The sequence below is a fragment of the Miniopterus natalensis genome, chromosome 19, assembly GCF_054644295.1.
Source record: "Miniopterus natalensis isolate mMinNat1 chromosome 19, mMinNat1.hap1, whole genome shotgun sequence".
Classification (NCBI taxonomy): Eukaryota; Metazoa; Chordata; class Mammalia; order Chiroptera; family Miniopteridae; genus Miniopterus; species Miniopterus natalensis.
In genome coordinates, this window is record NC_142099.1 from 20,345,519 (window position 1) to 20,367,035 (window position 21,517).

Below are 21,517 nucleotides of genomic sequence, written 5' to 3' on the forward strand. Positions count from 1 at the left end.
AGCAGGAGAGTGATATGATGAGATCTGAGTTATAAATCCAGGGAAGAGACAGCACAGGAAGTGAGAAATCCAGTTCTCAAACTGTCCTGTAATGTCCCAGCAAAGAGATGGTGATTGTGCAAGAGTGGCAATGCTAATGCAAAGGGCATGATAGTGGCAATAATAAAAAGCAGAAGAAAGTGGGTTATTTTGGAACCTGAAGAAACAGAATTTCTGGTATGTTAGGGGATGAGAGAGTAGAACCATATGACAGAGACCTAGAAACGGCATACCCATAGTATATACATCTTTATTCGTGCACACAAACATACACACACTAAGCTTTGTAAACAAGTCTAAGTGCCTACCATTTCACAGGTACTACATACAGATAGAGGAGAAAAAGTTTAGAAGAAATGGCAGACAGGAGAGAGAGAACAAAGCAGAGAAAAGAGGGGGAAGAAAATAGAAATAAGAGAGGAAGAGAAGATGGTGGGTTGGTTTCAGTTGATGAGTGACCTTCTTGTTCAGAAAAGGCTGTTGATCCACAAACAGGTGGATTTGCCTATGCTTGGCTGGCATCATGACATTGAGGACACAGGAGCTAAATAAAGCCCATAAGAAAAGGGTGAATGTGAGAGCCAGGAGACTCTTACAACAGTTACTGTTTATGTCAAGACCCACTTGTCTCAAGGGACCCATTTTCACATAATCTATAATTATCTCTTCGCTTTAATCGCCTTGTCATTCCTGAGGCTCTCATGGGCACTGGAAAAGGAAAAGCTCATTAACTAAGCCTTTTCTCCTCTCTCCAGCCACCCATGGCTTTTAATTGCTTGGTGTGTTATTATCTAGGAGTGCAACTGGGATCATTTTCATAAGAAAGGGAGGTAGAGAGGAGGAAGGGAGCCATGAGTCCCTGAGGCATGCACCACAGACAAACCTTTGCTTTCTCAATTATTTATGCCAGCTGAGGTCTCACAGGCTGAATAAATCCATAACTCAAGTTCATTCTGAGCAGTCAGATTCTCGAGGGGGAGTTTCCCACTCGCCTATCCGCACTTGTGCAGTCCTCAAAGAATAACCAGAATGTAACAAGACACATGTCATCCAATTTATCACCTATCACCAAAGTGTTAACATAATGTTGATCATGAGCAACATAGTGAAATGGGGAAGAATTTCACTATTACCAGCCAAACAGATGAGAGGAAGCAGGATAATCTTTTTGGTGCTAAGGGGAGTGGTGTTAATGGGACAGTGGTATCCCAGGATGGCTTAACTTACTGAAAGCATAAAAATCCAAATATTCAATTTAAAAAAACCATACTACTGAAGACTCAGAATCTTACATAGATTTGTTAAGAACAGGAGGAAAAAAATACCCACAAAACAGACTGCTATGAGGCTCTGAATAAATAAATAGATGGAATTTTATACCATTTCACTTTATAAGTCACTTGTAATAAAACAATATTCATTGTAGCTCTTTCTCCAATCACACATCTTTCAGAAGAATTTTAGAGTATAATATTTGTGCAAGTGACAGGCTTTTAAACTACTTTCATTCCAGTTCATATTTTTACCAAAAATTACTAAATTAAAGCATAAAATAAAATTCATTCGTTTTTAATACTTATATCCTCCACTTTATAATCAGAACTAAAGAGCAGTCAATGAAAAGATATTTCTAAAATATTCTCAAAATCCAATATTGTTTAAAAATTTTAACTTTATAAGTCAATGATGAAAGAATCTCTTTAAAATTCTACAGGCTTTTGTGTCTGACCACAGCAGTGACCTCTGGTATTTTCTGCCAAAACAGTTCATTTGTCTCACAGAACAACTAATCAATTCCAGAGCCCATCAATCATTTTAGCTGTATACTGCTCTGGTCTTGCTTAGAGAAGGTCCAGATGGCTGCCTGTGTAAGTGGGATTAATAAAATTTTGATAGATTACATAGCATCAAACTACAAAATATAACAGGGAAGATCATATCTTACTGTGGGGGGAGATGGATATATACATGCTTCAATTATTGTATTTTTAATTCCTGCCCTAATTCTCAATTTACGTGCCAACTTCGAGATAAAACCTTCTACGTATACAAGTCACCCAAGTGTTTTCTTATTAAGTCAGTATATACTATAGAGCCAAATGACTCTTTGCAAAGCCCTATGCTTATTAACCAGAGCTTTTTCTGCCAGTCTTCAGTATAAATGAAACAACTTATCTCAAGACTAGAGTAGCTGTCTGTGAATTACAAGATTTCTTACTCCCTTGCTTCTGTATTTCCAAATGCAGATCTAATGGCACTCGCTCTCCGTTCCCTCTTTTCCAATTTCTTCTGTAAAAGCAAACAACCTGTAGCATATTCTACAACCAGACTGACATGTGATTTTTAGCTCCTAACGTAAGTCCTATGTCCTGGGTCTTGACTGTGGGGACTCTGAGTAACAATACTATTAAAGCTAACAATGACAAAGTAACTTATTTTGTGCCAGATACTGTTCTAGGATGCCTGTGTATATGTATTCCTATAATCCACATAAGTACCAAATGAGAAAGGTACTGTAGTTACCTCCATTTTAAAGATAAGTAACTTGTTCAAGGTCACAGAGCTAACAAGTGGTAGAACCAACATCTGAATGCTAGCAGTTTGGCTCCATAATTTTTTGTACTTCATTAACCTCACACTATATCCCCTCCGTTATACTACAGAACCATTAACTAGGTTCACAAGGAGAAACTGGTGTCAGGGCTCTGGAATATTAACACAGGGAGCTGTACCTATGACATTATATTGTCACTTTCTGTGACAGAATGGAAATAAAGGTCAAAACCAAACAGGCAGGGAGCAAGCTCAGAATTGGCCCCAGTGGTCCGTGGCTCAAAAACATTTACAATAAAACTAAAGTGGGCCCTTAAATTATCAGCTACAGTGCACATTAGTCAGGAAAGCTGCCAAGACAATGGAGCCCAAGCCTTATGAAATGGGTTTATTAGAAACTGGTTCTCCTGATCTTTAAAAAAAGGTGAAAAAAGCCCTGGCCAGTGTGGTTCAGTAGTTAAAGCGTAGCCCGCACACAGAAGGGTTATATCCTCAAGTGAGAATTAACCTCCCCCCCCAAAATAAAATAAAATTGTAAAAAAAATAGGTCAATATATTAAAGTATTCAAAACAGACACTAAAAATACATTTTTAGTGTTCTTTTTGAAAACAATAGCCTGTAGAGGAAAACTTTTCCTTTTATTCAAGTTTACCATTTGATGTTTCTGAAACTCTAGAACCTACTGTCACTTTCAACTTGGTTGAACATAACTCTGAGAAGAAACTGCAATTAACTTCGGTTAAAGCAGAACTTTCTCTTGGAAAAATAAAACACCAGCTACTATATTTCACCAAAATATAAGCAATATTTGATTACATAAATGTCAACAAATAGCCTGTTTTCAATGTTGCAACTACAGCCTTATACTTAAGAAACAGTAAGGACTACAGCTTCACGGGAGCAATCCAACATTTCAGTATGGAATAATTTTTATTGTGATCTAGTTTGCTATGCTGGAATTCTGTTCAATTATAAAATGGATTCTCTAATATAAGAAAATTAGTAGTTGCTGTAATTCCTGATCTGATATAGTAGTAATAAAATTACTGTTTGTAATAGTTAAAAGACTTTCAGAGGCTCTCATATTCATATTTCTTACTGTTTCATACCTTAACAATGTGCTGGAACACAAAGACTTAGATCATATCATAAGAAGACTAATATTTTGATGACTTAATGAAATAAGGCCAAGTCTAACCAGTTTGGGCATAGCAGAGGTTCATATTTCATTCCATTAACCAATAATGTTTATTAAACATGCATGTAGATGTCAAAAATACAGAGAATATACTATTAAAAGGTGAAGAAGAGAAGCACAAATATCCACAATATTTTATCTCAGATTCACAATAAGTGTGTGAGTTGAATTAAAATCTCTACTTTATAAAAATAAGTGATATTATTTTGTTATGTTTCTTACAAATTCTAAATATTGATTTAAATCTAAGAGTCACTTCTTTAGGAACTGGATGGAGGATAAACAGGTAGGTTAACCCTTGCAATGCAGTTTAACTCTATCTTAGGAATATTCCAACTATCCAGATATCTAGTCTCACTTCAACCTGGAATACAAGTGATCTGCTTTCTGTTCTGTAGAGTTACTATAATCAATCAGGTCACTAGACATTCCAAAAGAAACTGTTCAACATGTCATTTTGAAAAATATTAGAGCCTGGGAGCCCTTAAAGAAATTGGCACACAAAATAAGGATCATTATTACTTATAGAAAAGTAATTGATATTATTAGAAAGTATGTACAGTGATTTTTAAAAAGCAAAGTCAAGAAACTATCTCAATTTATTTACCTAACTAGGAAAGTAAAATAGCCTATACATTTTCTTAAGTGCTTAGGAAAAGAGGTGAGGATGGGTATATCACAGGAAAACCAAATGAGCACTCTCTGTTTTATGGTAGGTCCACCTTAAAAATTCTTTCCTGCCATTTATTATCCTACTAGAAATACCAAGTCAGTTAAGAAAAAGTTTTTCACAAATGAAAGTTTTCAGGATTAAGAATATACAGGTACACACATACAAACGTACATATACACTATATATATACACACATAAGATAGACAGATATCCCTATCATCAAAGACCAGAAGAAAAAGTTACCTGATGATTTCTTCATGATACAGAGAACTAACAACTGGTCCGCCAAAACCAGTATTCGCTTCTTTTCCTTTCTTCTCTGGTGACTGTGGGAGGGAAAGAAGGTAGAAAAAAGACACATGGATTAAAGCAGTGTGTATTTAAATCAGTTGCAAAATACTACTTTGCTAAGGAATACTAAAAGTCTGACCACCCACCATTTCTCCAAGGTACTAGCAACAGTTTCAAGATGGTATCAGAAAGGCAAGTGGACTCTCAGGTCATCACAACAGTGGAAGGAGTACCCACCAACAAGCTAAGCTCATTCCACGGACCACCAGGCTCTTTTGGATCTGCCCTCCCTTCACTTGAAAATTGCTTCCAGGCAATAAGCTGAGGCAACTGTAGAGCTCCTTTGTTTCCTTCCCTTCTCTCCTAATTTTAAACTACTTTTAGCGCCATTTCTGAAAACTATTGTTTCATCTATTGTGTCTAGTTTTCTTCTTGTTTTCAGCAAAAGGGTAAATCTCATCCCTATTACTCCAAGCCCAGGAGCAGAAGTCCCACAAACATAAATTTAAAAAACAGCTTAACATTCCATGCAGTAATGTGTAACTTACTTAACCATGATCTGACAGTTGTCTATGTAGGTAATTTTCACTTTTCCACTCCTAAAGATATGATGAATAACTTTGTACATACAGCATAATACAGTTGTAATTAAAATCTTTAGGGGAAAATATGACTCCATAATTTGATTATAGGGTATTCTAAATATATTTCTTCTTCCTGGGATTAATTCCTCATTCTGAAGCAACAGCACAAAGCATGTTAGAATGCTGCTGACAACTCTTTTTTTCCCTGGGGGGGCAGGGAGAAGGGAAAGATTATATCTTAAGCAGAAATATTATTTCAAAAATAATCTGCCATTATCAGATTGAATTCAGAATAAAGCTGCCAAAGATGCATTAGTTTTCATCTCCATCCACTTCATCTAAAAGAAGGGGTAAACTTTGGCTACTCTAGCCTCCCTCTAGATTTCCACTCCAATGAAATGTTTCTCAGAGAGGCTTAAGAAGTTTTTTCCATTTCTCTCTACTCAAAATCCATTAAGTTATTTTTACGTTGCATCAGCAGTTAAAGAAAGAGACTCCAGTTTGGCAGCCAATAGGATAAAATTTGCCAATTTTTACATTGCCTCAGCCTATATTATTTGAGACACTGAAATGTTCCTTCACTCAGTGGGGAAAGGATAAGTTGTTGGCTGAATCTTTACCATTTGGATTCAGATTCCACATTAGTCAGTTGCAGGGTCAAGGCTTAAAACCTTGTGAAACTTTCTTTGCCATCTGAAATATAACTATTCCAAATGTTATCAGGCTAATATATGCAAGGAGGGGGTTTCTTGCTTCTACGTGTTAGCTTTTTGGCTTTTGTTTTATTGGTTTGTTTGCTTAATTTGTTTATAGGTCTAGCTGTACGACTTTGGGTAAATTAATCTCTCTGCTTCAAATTCCTCATTTGTAAAAATAGGAATAGTAGCTATCTCATATAAGTGTTTAAAGTATTTTAAATATATATATAAAATAGAACGGCACTCAGCACAAAGTGGACACTATATAAGTGTTCAGCAATTTTTCCAAAATATTGCCATTTCTCCAACGAGAAAGTGTCTCAGCAAGACAGATACAAAATGTTTTGAGGTGGAAACTTACAATATTGAACCATAAGTCTTTATCTAATATTGTCCTGATAAAACCAACCCCCAAACCAACCAAAAAAACCCTAACAAAATAACTCTGTCATTAAGAAGAAAAGGAAAGCAAACTAGACTTAATGAGTATCTTCCATATGCTTCATACTTTACATATATTTTCCAATTCCAACTTCAAAACAATTCTATAAAGTTGGCATTTTTACTGTATTTCATTTAATTAAGACATCAAATTATAAAAAACACCATTATTTTATGTAATGCCAAGAAAAATATAGTCAGTTAAATATAATACATACATCATCAATTTTAAGACACATCCAGAACATTTTAAATGTTAAAAATGGAGACTGTCTGCCTTACATTTGACAAACTACATCTCCATTTTACAGATAGTAAGTTGAAGAAAAGAAAGGTGAAGTACCCAATACCACAGAGTAAGTGGGAGAAATGAGATCTTAGGATACCTAAAGATTGTGCTCTTTTTATTAAATTATGCTACCTCTCTAAGCTACTTTAGGAACCATTATTACATATTTACAATATTCTGAATTAAAATTTTGTTGTTTCTTAGGTGTATATTTAAAAAAAATTTAAGTAAAGCACTTCTTTAGTTCAAAAGAAAACTTTAAAATTAAACATATAATACTTCAATTTTTTTAGGCTGACTTATTATGATAAATTATACTCGAGTTAATCAATAGACTAATATTATAGTTCTAAGCACTTTTAAAAGGAAATTTTTCTAATAATCCTTTAAAAATATTCATTGTAGTTTTTTCCTGAAATATGAAGTTATTCATTTCCACATATAAAAGTATATTAATCTCACCTCAATTATTATCTCTTGTTAAGAGCATTAAAAAAAATCTTGACCATGAAAATATTGTTGGCTGCTATTTATAATAGTAATAACACTTATACAATTTCTCAAAAAAGGTCAACTCTATAAATCTATGGTTTTTAACCTTCATTTATCTTAAAATTACAAATGTACAGCATAGTTAAAAAAACAATCATTCCCTAAAACCTTAACAATGAACATTTAATAAAGATATCAATTATCTAGAAATACTACATAAATCTCTAAATTACTATTGGAAAATAATTTTTAGATAAAAGAAGAAAAAACATGTGCAAGTAGGTATTTTATCCAAACCTTCAAATTTCAAAATTTCTGATTTTTTGCATATAAACTATAGTAGCTTAAAAAGTGATGCAAATTTTAAAAGATAAAGAACTGAACTCCCTGTCCCCTCTTTTTCTTTTAGCAAACAGTTTAATCTGCATCACTAAAATATATGAGATAATTTTCCAGATAATATGGTCAACAGAAATCCTATAGAACTCTTATAATCCACCAAGTAAATTTCATTACTCTGTAAAACAAAATAAAAAATAGTAATTGCTTTTTTACCACTCTATAATGAAATTTAAGAATAAATATATTAATTTTATCTTAATATCCTGGTTGTTAACAATTATCTTGGTTCTGGGGTACTTTAAACTTGGTTTTAGAGTATTTTAAAACTAAGGTACAAAAGATTATCACTTGCACACAGGCCCAGCTTCTTTATGAAGTATTTTTACTCAGTTTAACACTATTTGTAAATGGCTCTCCTGGAAAATTACCTTCAGGTTATTATGACTAACTTTCTAGAAATATAACAATGACCAAGATTTATATGTTTCCTGGAAAATTATTCTGAATGTAGCATTTATCATATCTATTCAGAAATTATAACTTTTCTTAGATTTTTAAGCACTAAAGGAAATCATAAAAGACTAACGGATGCAAATATTTCAAGTGGTATTTCTGTAATAACGTAGTAAAAATAAATAAGGAACTGTATTTTAGGCAAATACAACAAATGGCTAATATATTTATAATATTATAAGCAATATATCCAAATTATCTCATATGTAAGAAAAACATTAGGACCCAATGGATAAACAAACCATGAGCAAACAATTAAATATCTGAAGTTATACAGAAGTTTAAAAATTTAGCAACTTTCATTATTTTCACCATTAATACAGGTTCTGAATATTATAAGAAAAAAATACAATCCTGAACTATAGTAACTCTGTATAGGCTTCAACCACAATCCCTTCTGTTGCTCATCTCTACATATTAATGTTCTTGAATTTTTATGACAGAAACGTGGCTCAGGATAGCTTTGGGAGTCTATGCCTCCCTTTTCTGTTGTTTTCATGAAGCATTTAAAAATCTGGCACCAGGAGTACTTTCAAATTGCTTGGCTCCGGTCCTCGCTGTCACTCTTATCTGGTTCTTCTTTTTCCTTTATTTTTATTAGCCTTTTCCTGCTTGGTTTTGATTCAATTCCCAGCAGATTCCTCTGTGTGAGACTCTGTTCTGAAGGGAGCTTTGGCTGGGTAATTTTGGAAGCTCTACAGCTCAGATCTAGAGAACCTTACCATGAACCCCTCTAAACTTTACCTATTGGCAATGTTAGGATTCTGCCATTCTCAGGTCAGTCATACTCCCTCGTGTTCTCTCCTACGGAGATGCCAATGCTACACAAATCTTGTACTGTTGATGGTTTGTCCCTATTTCCTTTGGTCAGCTAGTTTTGTTACAGATATTGCCTAAGAGGCTTGGGTTATGCTCTCCTGGTTATTCTGTTAAGGAAGCATTTGGGAATAATAAAAACTATACTATAACTACTGTCATCTTCCCAGAATTCCAATAACCATGAGTGATTCTGATGAAATGCATAAATGGGAATACCCAAAGGAATAGATTAATATTGCTAAACTAGGTGTGTTTCCATTCCATACCTTTTTCCATGACATTTGCCTCCATTCAACCAACTATCTTAACAGGATGGACGATATCATGAAAGAGGTACAGAGATTGATAAAGGAAGACAAGTTTAGTGGACATCCTATTTGTGGCTTATCAAAGTCTCTAGAACACTATCTCAACATTTTAATAGCCTTCCATATTTTGCGTTCCAACTTTCCAAAAGAGAATCCTCAAGGCCTTATTTCTCAGAATCCCTTGCAGCCAGAATATGACCTAAAGTCCATCAATCAGATGCACAAACAAGCCACTTGGATATATCACTGACCTATACAGCAAATCACACTTCTTGACTCCCAGCTCAAAATTTGGTTAAAATAATCTCACCAACAAAAGTACTGTTTGATATACAGCTGACTGTTGAACAAAGTTTGAACTGTGCGGGTTTGTGTATATAAGGATTTTTTCAATAAATACTATAAATGTATTTTCTCATGACTGTCTGAATAACATTCTTTTCTCTAGCTTACTTTATTGTGAGAATACAGTATTAACACATATAATATACAAAATATGCGTTAATCAGCTGTTTGTTATCAGTAAACTTCCAATCAACACTAGGTTATTACAAGTTAAGTTTTTTTTTGGGGGGGGTCCTACGTTATACATGGATTTTCAACCGTGCAAGGGGTCAGAACCCCTAACTCCTGTATTGTTCAAGGGTCAACTGTAAGCAGAATTCGAGCAATTAAATCAAACTTATCATATGAATTCTTATTTTCATTTTAAGTACACAGGAGAATATTAATTAATGTCATATTAAATTCACAAGTAAATCAATGTTATCCAATTAATTTTCTAGGGGCAAAGTCAGTCTCTGCTGTAGACTGTAAGTTTTACTCTCCAGATCTGGAGTCAAGGAGGCGTTACTGTAATAGCAATCTGCAATCTAGAGTCACTAGATTATGATCTTGTCCTATCACTGCAATCACAAAATCAAATCAATTCTAGATTAGGTAGGGATTTAACTAGTATATAGACTTTAAAAAAAAGTAACACCAGCTTAGAATTACATCTCCTGAAATGCAGCCAATATGGTACTAATCCATAAAGGAAATGTATTCATAATTAATTATTCAGAAATATAATTACAATCCATGAACCTTCAAATCTTTTTCTCTTATTCTCTTATTAGTCAGACTTAGCATGCAGTCTTCTAAAAACAAAAAAGGTTACAGTAATTTTATAGTATTAAATTTTCAAAGTAGGTAAGTTTTTAAGCAAAACTTACAAAAAGTTTCAAAACTGCTCTTCTCCTTTCCTAACTCTGTATTGAGGCATGGCATGCATGACTGCCCCCAGGGTAAGAAACTTGTGTAGACAGTAACTGTATTTGACAGCAGCAATTACATGCAAAGTTGGAGATGAGAAGACCACTAATGTGTGGGCAGTAATTGCACTGGTATATTTCGTGACTATTGAGGGTCAGCTTGAAAAGAATTCATGGCAAACTTCACCTTCAGTGCAGTGTGTCCAGGAACATGTAAAAAACACTGGTTATAGGAACAGCAGGCATGCAGACCATTCCTTTGATAAGAGATTGATAAAACATGAAACAGAAACTATTAATACACAATACTAAAAGGTATTCCCACCTATACCTTTCAATTAACTGTGAAGAATATCAGAAAAATTCACAAAATGAATACAGAGGCTCCTTGTATTATGATGGGGTTAATGTTCAGATAAACCCATCACAAGTTGAAAATATCACAACCTGAAAATGCATTTAATACACCTAATCTACCAATCATAGCCCAGCCTAACCTACCTAAACATGCTCAGAACACTTACAACTGCCTATAGTTGGGCAACAGTCTTGAGTTTCATCTCGAGTCATTGCCTTTCTCTTCTTCATCTCACCAGAAGCAGGAGACACAGATGGGCATTTTGAAGACATGATGGGATGTGAAAACACAAAACACAATACCTAATAAACTCTGGCAACACTACACTGTAGAGTATTGTTTACCCTCGTGATTGCATGACTGACCGGGAGCTGCGGCTCGCTGCTGCTGCCCAGCATCACAGCAGTATCATTCAGTCAACAAGCAGATAGCGATCCCTGGGATTCCACAGCCCTTTGCTCACAATGTTATTAGTATTCTCCACACTCCATCAAAATGACCAGTTTAAATGTATTTTTCTCTTTCACCAGATTTTTATTTCCCTGAGAGAAAGCATTAGTTACTTCTGTGTCCCCAAATCTAGCACTAATGCGAGGTAAGCTGACTGAATGAAAATAAGTAAATGAACAAATGAACATATTATTAAATCTTTCTTTGCAACTCAATAGCAATATCATAGTACAATGCAAATTATAGGAATTTAATATTTTGTATGCTACCTTAACATCTACTGAATACAGAATCTCATGATTGGGAAGAATATTAAAAAGCATTTAGAAAGGAAATAAACTATTAACATAATGGATAAAAAATAATAAAAGTGAAACAATGATCAATACACAGTTTAAACCATGTCTTTGCAGTTAACCAAGTATTTCAAAGATGAGGCATCATCATTCATATTTCTTACAGCAAGAAAATTACCAAGTACATCAAAATAATTATTCATAGTATCTTTTTATCTAAGTCCAGCTACAGATGACAGTTCTACTACCCAATTTGGATTAATATTAACAGTATTTTAAATATTCTAAAATTAATTTTTTTTAAGTTCATAGGCTTTTGGTGGTCACTGGCAATCTCTCAAGTGATCTGTGAGTGGTTTCACAGTTTGATTATAATGCTCATTCAACCAGAGCCTGGCACTTTCCCAACACTTGTGGTTTTCTTGACTTGTTGGAGAAAGAAATTAAGGCTGTATTATTGGATGTACTTAAATTGTAAATAAAATAACTTGTTTTATTATTAAAACAATTATGACAAATCTTCATTAAAATGTATCTTTATTAGTGATTTGCCTACTCCAAAAATAAGACCAAAAAGCTTAAGATTCTAGAAGTTTAAGAAATACTTTCTTTTTTTTTTTTTTAAATATATCTTTGTTGATTTCAGAGAGAGGAAAGGAGAAGGAGAGAGATAGAAACATCAATGATGAGAGAGTCATTGATCAAGCCCACAACCCGGGCACGTGCCCTGACCGGGAATCGAACCCCAATCGCCTGGATCCTAGGTCAACACTCAACCACCAAGCCACACCCGGTCGGGCAAGAAATACTTTCTAATGGTCCAGAAAACTTGTTGTTTCTGATTTATTTTTATTTCCTAGTAGTTATAATCAAGATTATTGAGCTTTTATTATTGAAAAGTGAAACCTGAAATGCCTACACAGAGACTATCAGTGACAACTTAGAATAAGAATCAGCATAAAAGAGGTAACAACTCTCAAATACCAAGAAACTTTCCACTCACTTTACAGGGGCTCCTTACTTCGGAGCCCATCTAATTACTTGTGGTCTTAAGCTACTCATTTATAAGTTGGGTAAAGTAACCGGTAAACACTCCTTTGGGGCATATCATTTGTAATACTGATTTATTGGTCTGCTGCCTCCTAAGATAGGTCTGACCCTGGGTTTATAATTAGGCTGCATAATGTGGAAACAGAATGGTGGTTTACTGTCTCACTTTATGAAATGGTATGGACATATAAAATGAAACTGATTAAATGAACTGGGAATGTTGGTTCCATTTATATAGCTTTGAAACATTTTTAGCAACATCATAACATACGTCCAAAAGCTCAGTAGCTATAGTTCTACAAATGACCTAGGAAATAGATATCCTAATTCACTGTATGTATATATATATTATTTCTCATTTATCCATTAATTCAACTTATAGTCACTGCCTCCTAGCTAGGAGTACAATGGTGACCTAGACAGATATGTTTTCTTAACCTCTTAATGCTTCAAGTTTAGAGGAAGAGACAAGTATGCACAGTTAATTATAATGTCAGTAAATACTATTAAAGGAAAAATATAATCTACATAGATTTTAAAGTTATATTTCATTCTTTTCCTCCAAATCCTATAGAATAATATTCTATTTTGTTTCCATCCTTTACTATGAAGCAACTCTGGCTCACAGTTTGTAGTCACAAATTTACCCAGAGGAAAATTCTGAAAATCACATGTAGGCACAAACACACCTGATTTGTCTGCTGACTTAATTTCTTAAAATGGGACCAAACTAAGCATACAGACCTGCACTTTATCTCGCATCATGTCACGGACAACCTTCTATATCCTTTTTATTGCTAGGTAGTATTCCATTATACATCATTATCTAACCATTTCCCCACTGATGACCATTTAGGAGGTTTCCAACTTTTCAGGAAGGTAAACAATGCTGCAATATATATCCACAAGCATATATCCTCTAGAACTTCCAAACATTTTTGTGGAATAGAGGCTCAGAAGTGGGATTGTTAGTTTATGAGCCTGCATTCCCTAAAGAAAAGAACTTGAGGCAAAGCTTCCAAGCTCAGGAATTCTGAGGAGGTGAAATCCCAGGACCTGAAGAATGAGAGGGAAAGGAAGGGAGGTAAGGAAGGTAAGGAGGAAGAGCAAGCACAAGACAGTCCAGTCACTGAGCTGGTCTCACTGGCTAGGTCCCACAGGATGGTCAGCTAAGTGAACCACCAGTCTCAGAAGAGGCAAAAAAGAAAGGAAGGAAGGAAAAGCAATTTCACTGCCAGTTCCCTCCCATTTCCTGCCTCTCCTTGGTCAAAGTCTGCCCAGCCCCGCAACTGGGCTTGCTACCTAATACCTCCAAGCAGCTGCTGGGGATAAGAGCTTCTACTACACACACCTTGTCCCATTACCCAAGCCTGGAAGAGATAGGAGTCAAAGCTTCCATGAGTCTGGTCATGTACAAGGTCCTGCTGAAGCTGGTCCTTACACCAAAGGAGGCTAAGTGTGCAGGTGGTTTTAGGAAGCAAAGAAACTGTCTCCTACAAGACTGCTGTCCATTCACACTCCCATAAAAGTGCATGTCTGTGATTTCCTCATGCTCTGCCAGCAGCCTTCTAAGTCCATCTATCAGCTGAAAAGTAGAATACGCTGTTCCAGCTTACATTTCTTGATTAGTGGTGAGATTGAACATCTTTCACTATTCATTGGCATTTGTATTTCTTCTGGGCATGGCTTATTCTTATAAACTTCAGGTGTAATTTCTCACCCTTCCATTAGGAGTCTATAATTAAATTATAGGATTCTGTTACTCTCAGGTCTGCCTTATTTCCTAAAATTACTCTAAGTTACCTATAAATCAGATTCTTAAGGCTATCAGTTAGCTTAAATACAGAGTGATAAAATCTTCACTTGTTATTTTGTCCAAAGCTGTAACAGAAAAGGACCAGGCAAGAACACGACAATTTCCTTACCCCGGTTTCCATCATTAGATTTCACACAGTTAGGGAAACTGCAGCATCTGAGAAAAGTTGGCATTTCCCTCCAGAATGCTTCAGTATTAGTCAGGACACTGACCCCTGCCTGCCATCATCATCTTTGTCTCTAAACTAATCAAGCTTCACTGCCAGTGTCCAGTTCAAATTTTCTTTTACCATCTCCAACCAAAGAACATATATGCATAACGCATGGCCACAGACAATAGTGTAGGGAAGGCCTGGGGTGGGGCAGGGACTGGGTAGAGGGGGTATGGGGGATGCCTGTAATACTATCAACAATAAATAAATAAAAAGACAACCATCTCCAACACAGAACCTTTTCCATACAAGGACAGGTACCAAGAAATTCAAACCCAAATTTGTGATAAAAGTCTTTTTCCTCTTACACTCTTTTCTCCTTTCAACTACCCTAATTGTGATTTTTTAATTTGATTTTTTAATTATATCCAAGGGTCAACCTACCACCCTCCTCTTTCTCCTTTTCATCTCTGCCATACTCTAAATACTGAAAGACCAGTAAACATATAGTAGCCTTGACTGTAAAACTGTAAAGTTACGAATATTTTTTGGTCTCAAACTGTATACTGTGTCAAAGAGCTGGCAGTCTTACTTCACATGCGTGATGTGAATAAAACTGCATTGCATCCAGAAGAGGACTGCTCCACAGTGAGACTGAAAACAATGTAGCATTCAGAAAGTGTTTCAAACCCAAGCCTCTGTAATATTTTAAAAAATGAACATATTTATTTTCAACTTGGTTAACAAAATCTAATTCATACAGCTGACAGATTCGATATAGATGAAGAAAAACTGCATTTTCTAACACTAAATTAAAGGAATATGACTTAGACTTAACTAAATCAGTTCTTTATAATTCAGGGTTTGCAGCCACAAAAAGGAAATGTATTAACGTTTCTCTCTGAATAATTTCTCTATAATTTCAACCTAGTCATTTATTCAACATAGCCTACCATGTGTTGCTATGTTATTACTCATTAACTCCCCCAGCTACACTAACATTTCATCCTATTAATTTTTTGGTAGCATATTAATAAAATTCTTGCCCCTGTTAAATATTATAGTTGGTATAATAATAAAAATAATTTATATTGGCATTACACTTTACAGTTTACAAACTCTTTTCTACATATATAATCTCAATGAATTATACTCTTCCTTCACAACTTTAAAATATGACAACACACTACAAATTTCCAAAAGCAAATCATATCAAATATTGTAAATAAGGTTCTAATAATAAAAGACCAAAAGAGTATAAAGAAATTAATCTGCCATTGCCTTCTTACTTTGCTCCAAAACAACTCCACATTTACACTGTTGGTTCATTTTCCTAATTTAAGCTTTTAGAAAAATACATACTAAATTTCTCTACATTGTATTTCAATCAATTGCCTAAGCTGAGACTACAATGTCATAAATAAAGTGCCTGATCATAAATTTTTCAAAAGACATAAAATCAAAGACACCCAACACCTACAAATTAAATGCAAAAATCACAAACTAAACAATGAAAAGGAGTTATGATATGAAATTTAAGTTGATCAGTTAACCAGTCTATTCTGAACAGACTTAGTCTTTATTGTCTGTAGTGATATTAAGATTATAACCATGCACCAAAATCATCTTGGTCTAGTCTTTTCATTTTATGTTTTCTTATAAATTATGGAGCTATGGGGAAAAAGTCAATCACCTTTCAGATGTTTGACTGCAAAAGCACTAGTTAGAATAGCAGTGATATGAGTTATTTAAATACAGGACTCTGCACGAAATGAGGACTATCTGTAAAACAGCACACACTTAAACTAGGGTTATATTACATTTCAAATACCTAGAAAATCTTAAGCCTCCCATGATTCTATATTTCCACAGCTGACAAGGAACTCCAGTACACAGAAATTTAAAAAAAAAAAAGTGGCCTAGAAAAGAGAGCAACACAGCTTTTCCTATTTTCATACAAATGCTATATCCAAAGCATCTTACTATATCCAGGCATTAAAAGGACACTTTGCTTGTGCTTACTATAAAAAATATTTTTAAAGCATATGTAAAGTTACATTGAATAGATTTTTAATTTTAAAGTGCATGATTGAAATGGCATTGAAACCAAATGCCACTGTGTATAGGTTAAAATACTTAACCATTTTTTTGTTAAAATAAACCCATCTCTTAAAAATGTGTTATTTGAATAGAAGGATATTCTAAGTTTTCCAAAATTTCAGAGCATTTTGCATTAACCTCTGAAAATAACTTAATAGAAACTTGCAACTTAAGAACTGTTGCCTTGTTCACTTTGCAATTATATATTTCTTGATCCTAAATGATATAAATAATTGGAAGTTAATCTGTATGCTTGAAAAAAAGATTAAGTGATACTTCACTCTTTTCCAAAAAGCATAAGGTAGTAAAAAAGACTACGGATTTCATTTAAGCACAAAAATGATCAAACAAAAAAAACGAAGTGTAGTTGGTATAGCAAATTACTAAAAATACATGTTTTTAGCCTCAGTAGAGGTTTATAACAACATGTTTCCTTAAAAACCTCTCAAAGATGCACACATACAGAGACACATACACACTTGCAAACACAGAAAACTGCTCACATCTCTAATTACTAAAGCTACGCCTTTCATCATATTTCTGATGTGCTGAAACTTTAAGAACTTATAGATACATGGAGCAAGGACTGACCCAAGGGAATTCCCAGTGAAGTGTCAAACTCTTTCTTTAACGCATGCTATAACATAACATATGTACGAACCAACTATGTTAACTCTTCCATTGCTTCATTACTCAGAGTAGATTTACCTGCTTAGGTGACACCTGGCAAAAAGCTAAACTGTGAAAGAATGCTGCACACCTTACTGACAGAAAAGATGGACTCAGAGGAGCCGAAGATGACAAACAGCATCATGCCTTAGGGAAGACTCAGCTGAAGCACCCCATCAGGTATTCCTGGAAACTCTGGATAAAGCCAAAGGAGGTTAAGTTGTTGGTCTAAAGGGACACATTCCCAGTTTAAATTTGCTTGGAAGATACCACAAACACAAAAGTACAGATGTGTCTACATCACCAATAATTATTTAAAAAATCATAAAATCTTCTAATTCAGTTTTTTTAAGTCACAGCCCAATGACAGAAATTAAACTGGATGATTTCATGATTTTACATTGATCAGCAGAAATGCTAGGGAAAAGAAGTAAAAACGAAGTGATTTGGTATCTTGAGTTTACTGGGAAAATCACATTCAAAGTGCATAAATTCTTAAAAAATTTCAGATGACATATAATTAATCATTATTATTATAAGATTTCAGTGGGATTAGAGCATTAGTTTATGCTAAGTAATGCAACCTGAAAGGCTCAATAAATCTTAGCTCAAGTGAATCTCAAAGGACAAATTAACATAGTCACCCCTAGTTTTACAACACAAATAGCTCTGAAAAGAAAACAAAGACTATAGCACTTGAAAGTACAGAAATCTAGTACAGTGCTGAGTAATGAACAAAAATATAGAGTAATTCCATAGAATAAAACATATACATGAGAAATGCTCCATGGACTATAAAAATTGACATGTAGAAAGGACATAAGGATTAAAATAGTAATAAAAATGATTTAGTCAACTATTGTACAAAATAACAGACATTTTTAAACATCAAAACTAACACCCATCATATTTCAGAATCTGGTTCCAGGGCAACCTAATCCCACTAATATCAATGAAAACACTAAAAGTTTATTACAAAGTAATTTTATGAGATCTTTGATGCAAAACTACGGTGTTATTTAAAGATAAAACGTGAGTCCTAAAAGCATTCACAAGTTTTGCTTGACCCTTCAGTGTGTGGGCTGATGCTCTAATCACTGAGCCACACAAGCCAGGGCCACGAACTTATTTTTTTAATGAAGAATGAACGAAGTTGTCACTCAAAGTTTTTGCCTACACACACATACAGGCATATACACATACTGCTTCCTTTCTTCAAGTGGCAAATATAACAAAAGACAAGTAAACGCACGGGGAGAAATGTGAAGATATACAGCAATATATCAGATGAAAATATTATTTGTCAATTCTCCTCTGAAGCTAACCAAAACACTACACATTTTTAAACCACAAATAGGGACCGTTGGATTAAACTGGCAAAGATACATACATACACACAAGCATTAAAAATCTTATACTTCCATACTGTGCAGCCCTTACGAAGTCAGCAGGGTAGGCCACTTTAAGTTCTTAATAATACATCATGCTTTTCTGTATCAGAAATTACTTGTATATAGAAGCTAATAAATTTGACCCAAAATACTTAACTAAAACAAATCTGAATAACCCACTCCTAAAGGAACTATTCCTAGATTATTCTTCTGCTTATGACTTCACTAGCCCGATTCAATTAGTCTACTCAAATGTGTAATTGCTTTACTTACACAGAAACATATCCTGTTTTAAGGCACAAATAAGAAAGGCTTAAGAATTCTTTTGTAAGAGAAAATTTTAGTTACACAAAATACTAATTTTCTTTAAATTTTCTAATAAATTTAGATTACCAAATGAAATTTATGTTGCTTACATCTCTTAACTTATATGACCTGAACAGGACAACGAAATATTTTCTCATTTTTAGTTCTCAATTATTATTCCAAGACCACAACATTTTTGGATAGAAAGATAATATGTTCTTTATTAAAGCTATATCTTTATCTTTTATTAAAACATTATCTTTTGATTTATTACATACAGCTAAAGTTTTTCATTTCTAACCTTACTGTTTTGTGTCTATAAAGGAAACAAAAACACAAAATAAACAAAATATATTTACCATCACAGGAAATTACAGTAACTTTAAACTGTGAAACACTGCCCTCTATAGACAATTCAATTTACCTAAATCTCAACAATATAATCCAGACTAGGAATTTTAGATTTTCCCGCCTTGTTCTTGACTCAAAATTCTGCTTCATAAATGTTTTAAAAACAGATTTATTCTGGAGAAATGCCAATTGCAAATATTCAACATCTTCTAAAGTATCTCCTTCCCTCTGGCTCACCCAGGACTCCATACGTATTTCAGATAAGCCATTTAGAAGCAATGTGGAAGACAGAACTGAGTGTGGCCGCTGCAAAATAGGGAGAGCATGTAGGAGGTACTGCAACAGCCTGGCCAAGAGATGATGATGCACGATGGTAATAGTAGTAGGAAAAGAAAGTGATGAATGTAAAATATTTATAAGGTAAAGCTAGAGACTTAGTAACTAACTAAATGGGCCACTAAGAAGCAGTAAGGAAAGATCAGGGATTACGCCTAAGTTTCTCACTTGAATTAACTAGGTATATGGCAACACTATTAAATAAGACAGGGAATAAAAAAGACGACAGTTGAAGGCAGGTGAAGGGAATAAAGAGTTGATGAGTTCTATCTTGAACTTGAGTTTGAAGTCCCACTGTAATACTAATGTAAAAATGCTCAGGAAGTGCCCTGGCTGGTGTTGTTCAATGGTTAGAGCGTCGGGTCTCCAGTTCGATTCCTAGTCAAGGGCACATACTTGTGTTGCAGGTTTGATCCCCAGCCCGTCAGGGCTCCTGGGGAAGGCAACCAATCGATGTGTCTCTCTAACACAGATGTCTCTTTCTTTTTCTCCTTCCCTCCCTTCCACTCTCTCTAAAAATCAATGGAAATAATATTCTCAGGTGAAGATTAACAAAACAAAAGGCAGGCAGGCAGGCTCAGAAGTATTTGGACATGTTAAACCAGAAGTCAAAAAGGCAGAGCCCCCTCAAGTTGACTGTAGCCATGTAGCCTGTAGATATGTTTGATTTGGCTCATGCTGTGTTTAACTTTTTCTTCAAAGTCTCATTTAAGAACCAAGAGATTTCACATAAAAACCTAGATTTCATATCCAATCTGGCACTACTGGGAATAACCAGCTGGAGCTAAGGTCCAATTCCCATGTTTAAATAGGTCATGCACTCCTCTGTGAGCCACAACTGCCATGACCCTGTACAAATTTCTGCCCACTTCACCCACGTATGTCAATGGCCTAGTCCCTGCAGGCATTTCACTTTTTAAAAAATATTTTTTGTCACCCTGGTCTAAAAACCCTGAGCCCTCATCACACAGAAAAAGGTCAGGGCTAAAAAGGAAATTTAGAATCAACATAGGCTATAGTTAAAACTGTTAAGAATGGTAGGGAGAATATCAACACAGGCTAAATCCTTGGTAAAACAATATTTAATCATGCAGGCTTTTGCTTCATGATATTCCAATCACCTTAAAAGTGGTGAACATGCAAATCTTAATTCAAAATTCTCTTTCTCTACATGTGTATATTTTAATCTCTTTAGTAACACTGCCAGTCCTTAACTATAAAGGCTGATTTTTCTACTTACTTCCAGGGAGGTTTTTTTTTTAAATCTTCACCCAAGGATATCTTTTCCATTGCTTTTCAGAGAGAGTGGAAGGGGGGGAGGGCAGACACTCTAACCACTGGGCCATACTGGCTAGGGCTCCAGGGAGGTTTTTTTGAGAAATTAAGAGCATCCTGCATATACTCTATAAATGATCACTGAATTAAAGAGTAATCCCCCTAATACTGAGCATAAGTTATGCTCTGGAACTTGAAGAAACAAGGAGGGTTAGAAATAGGTGCTAAGAAAAATGTAAAGGGATTAGTGTTATTTGAGAAGGACATTAGAATAACCTCAGAATTATTTAATAGGCACCTGCGCCCTGTGCTAAACCTTGTAGGCAGTATGGCCAGGACACAAAGATGAATCCAACATGGTCTTAGGCTTTGAGGAGCCTACAGGCTACATATAGCACTAGCAAGTATAAAGGTTAGATGAGGTTCTTTCTGAGATGAGAGATTTAATACATAAAAAAATACAGCTTAAAGAAT

General features: G+C 34.7%; 1 protein-coding gene across 2 annotated transcripts in view; it reads right to left on the reverse strand.

The window, feature by feature from the left end:
- ACBD6 (acyl-CoA binding domain containing 6) overlaps window positions 1-21,517 on the reverse strand; it is a 110,582-nt gene that overhangs the window by 71,815 nt on the left and 17,250 nt on the right. For both annotated transcript variants that reach the window (XM_087827921.1, XM_016217871.2), the window contains one exon: window positions 4,708-4,790. In XM_087827921.1, the coding sequence (XP_087684047.1) occupies window positions 4,708-4,790 (83 nt within the window). The remainder of the gene's footprint in view (window positions 1-4,707; window positions 4,791-21,517) is intronic.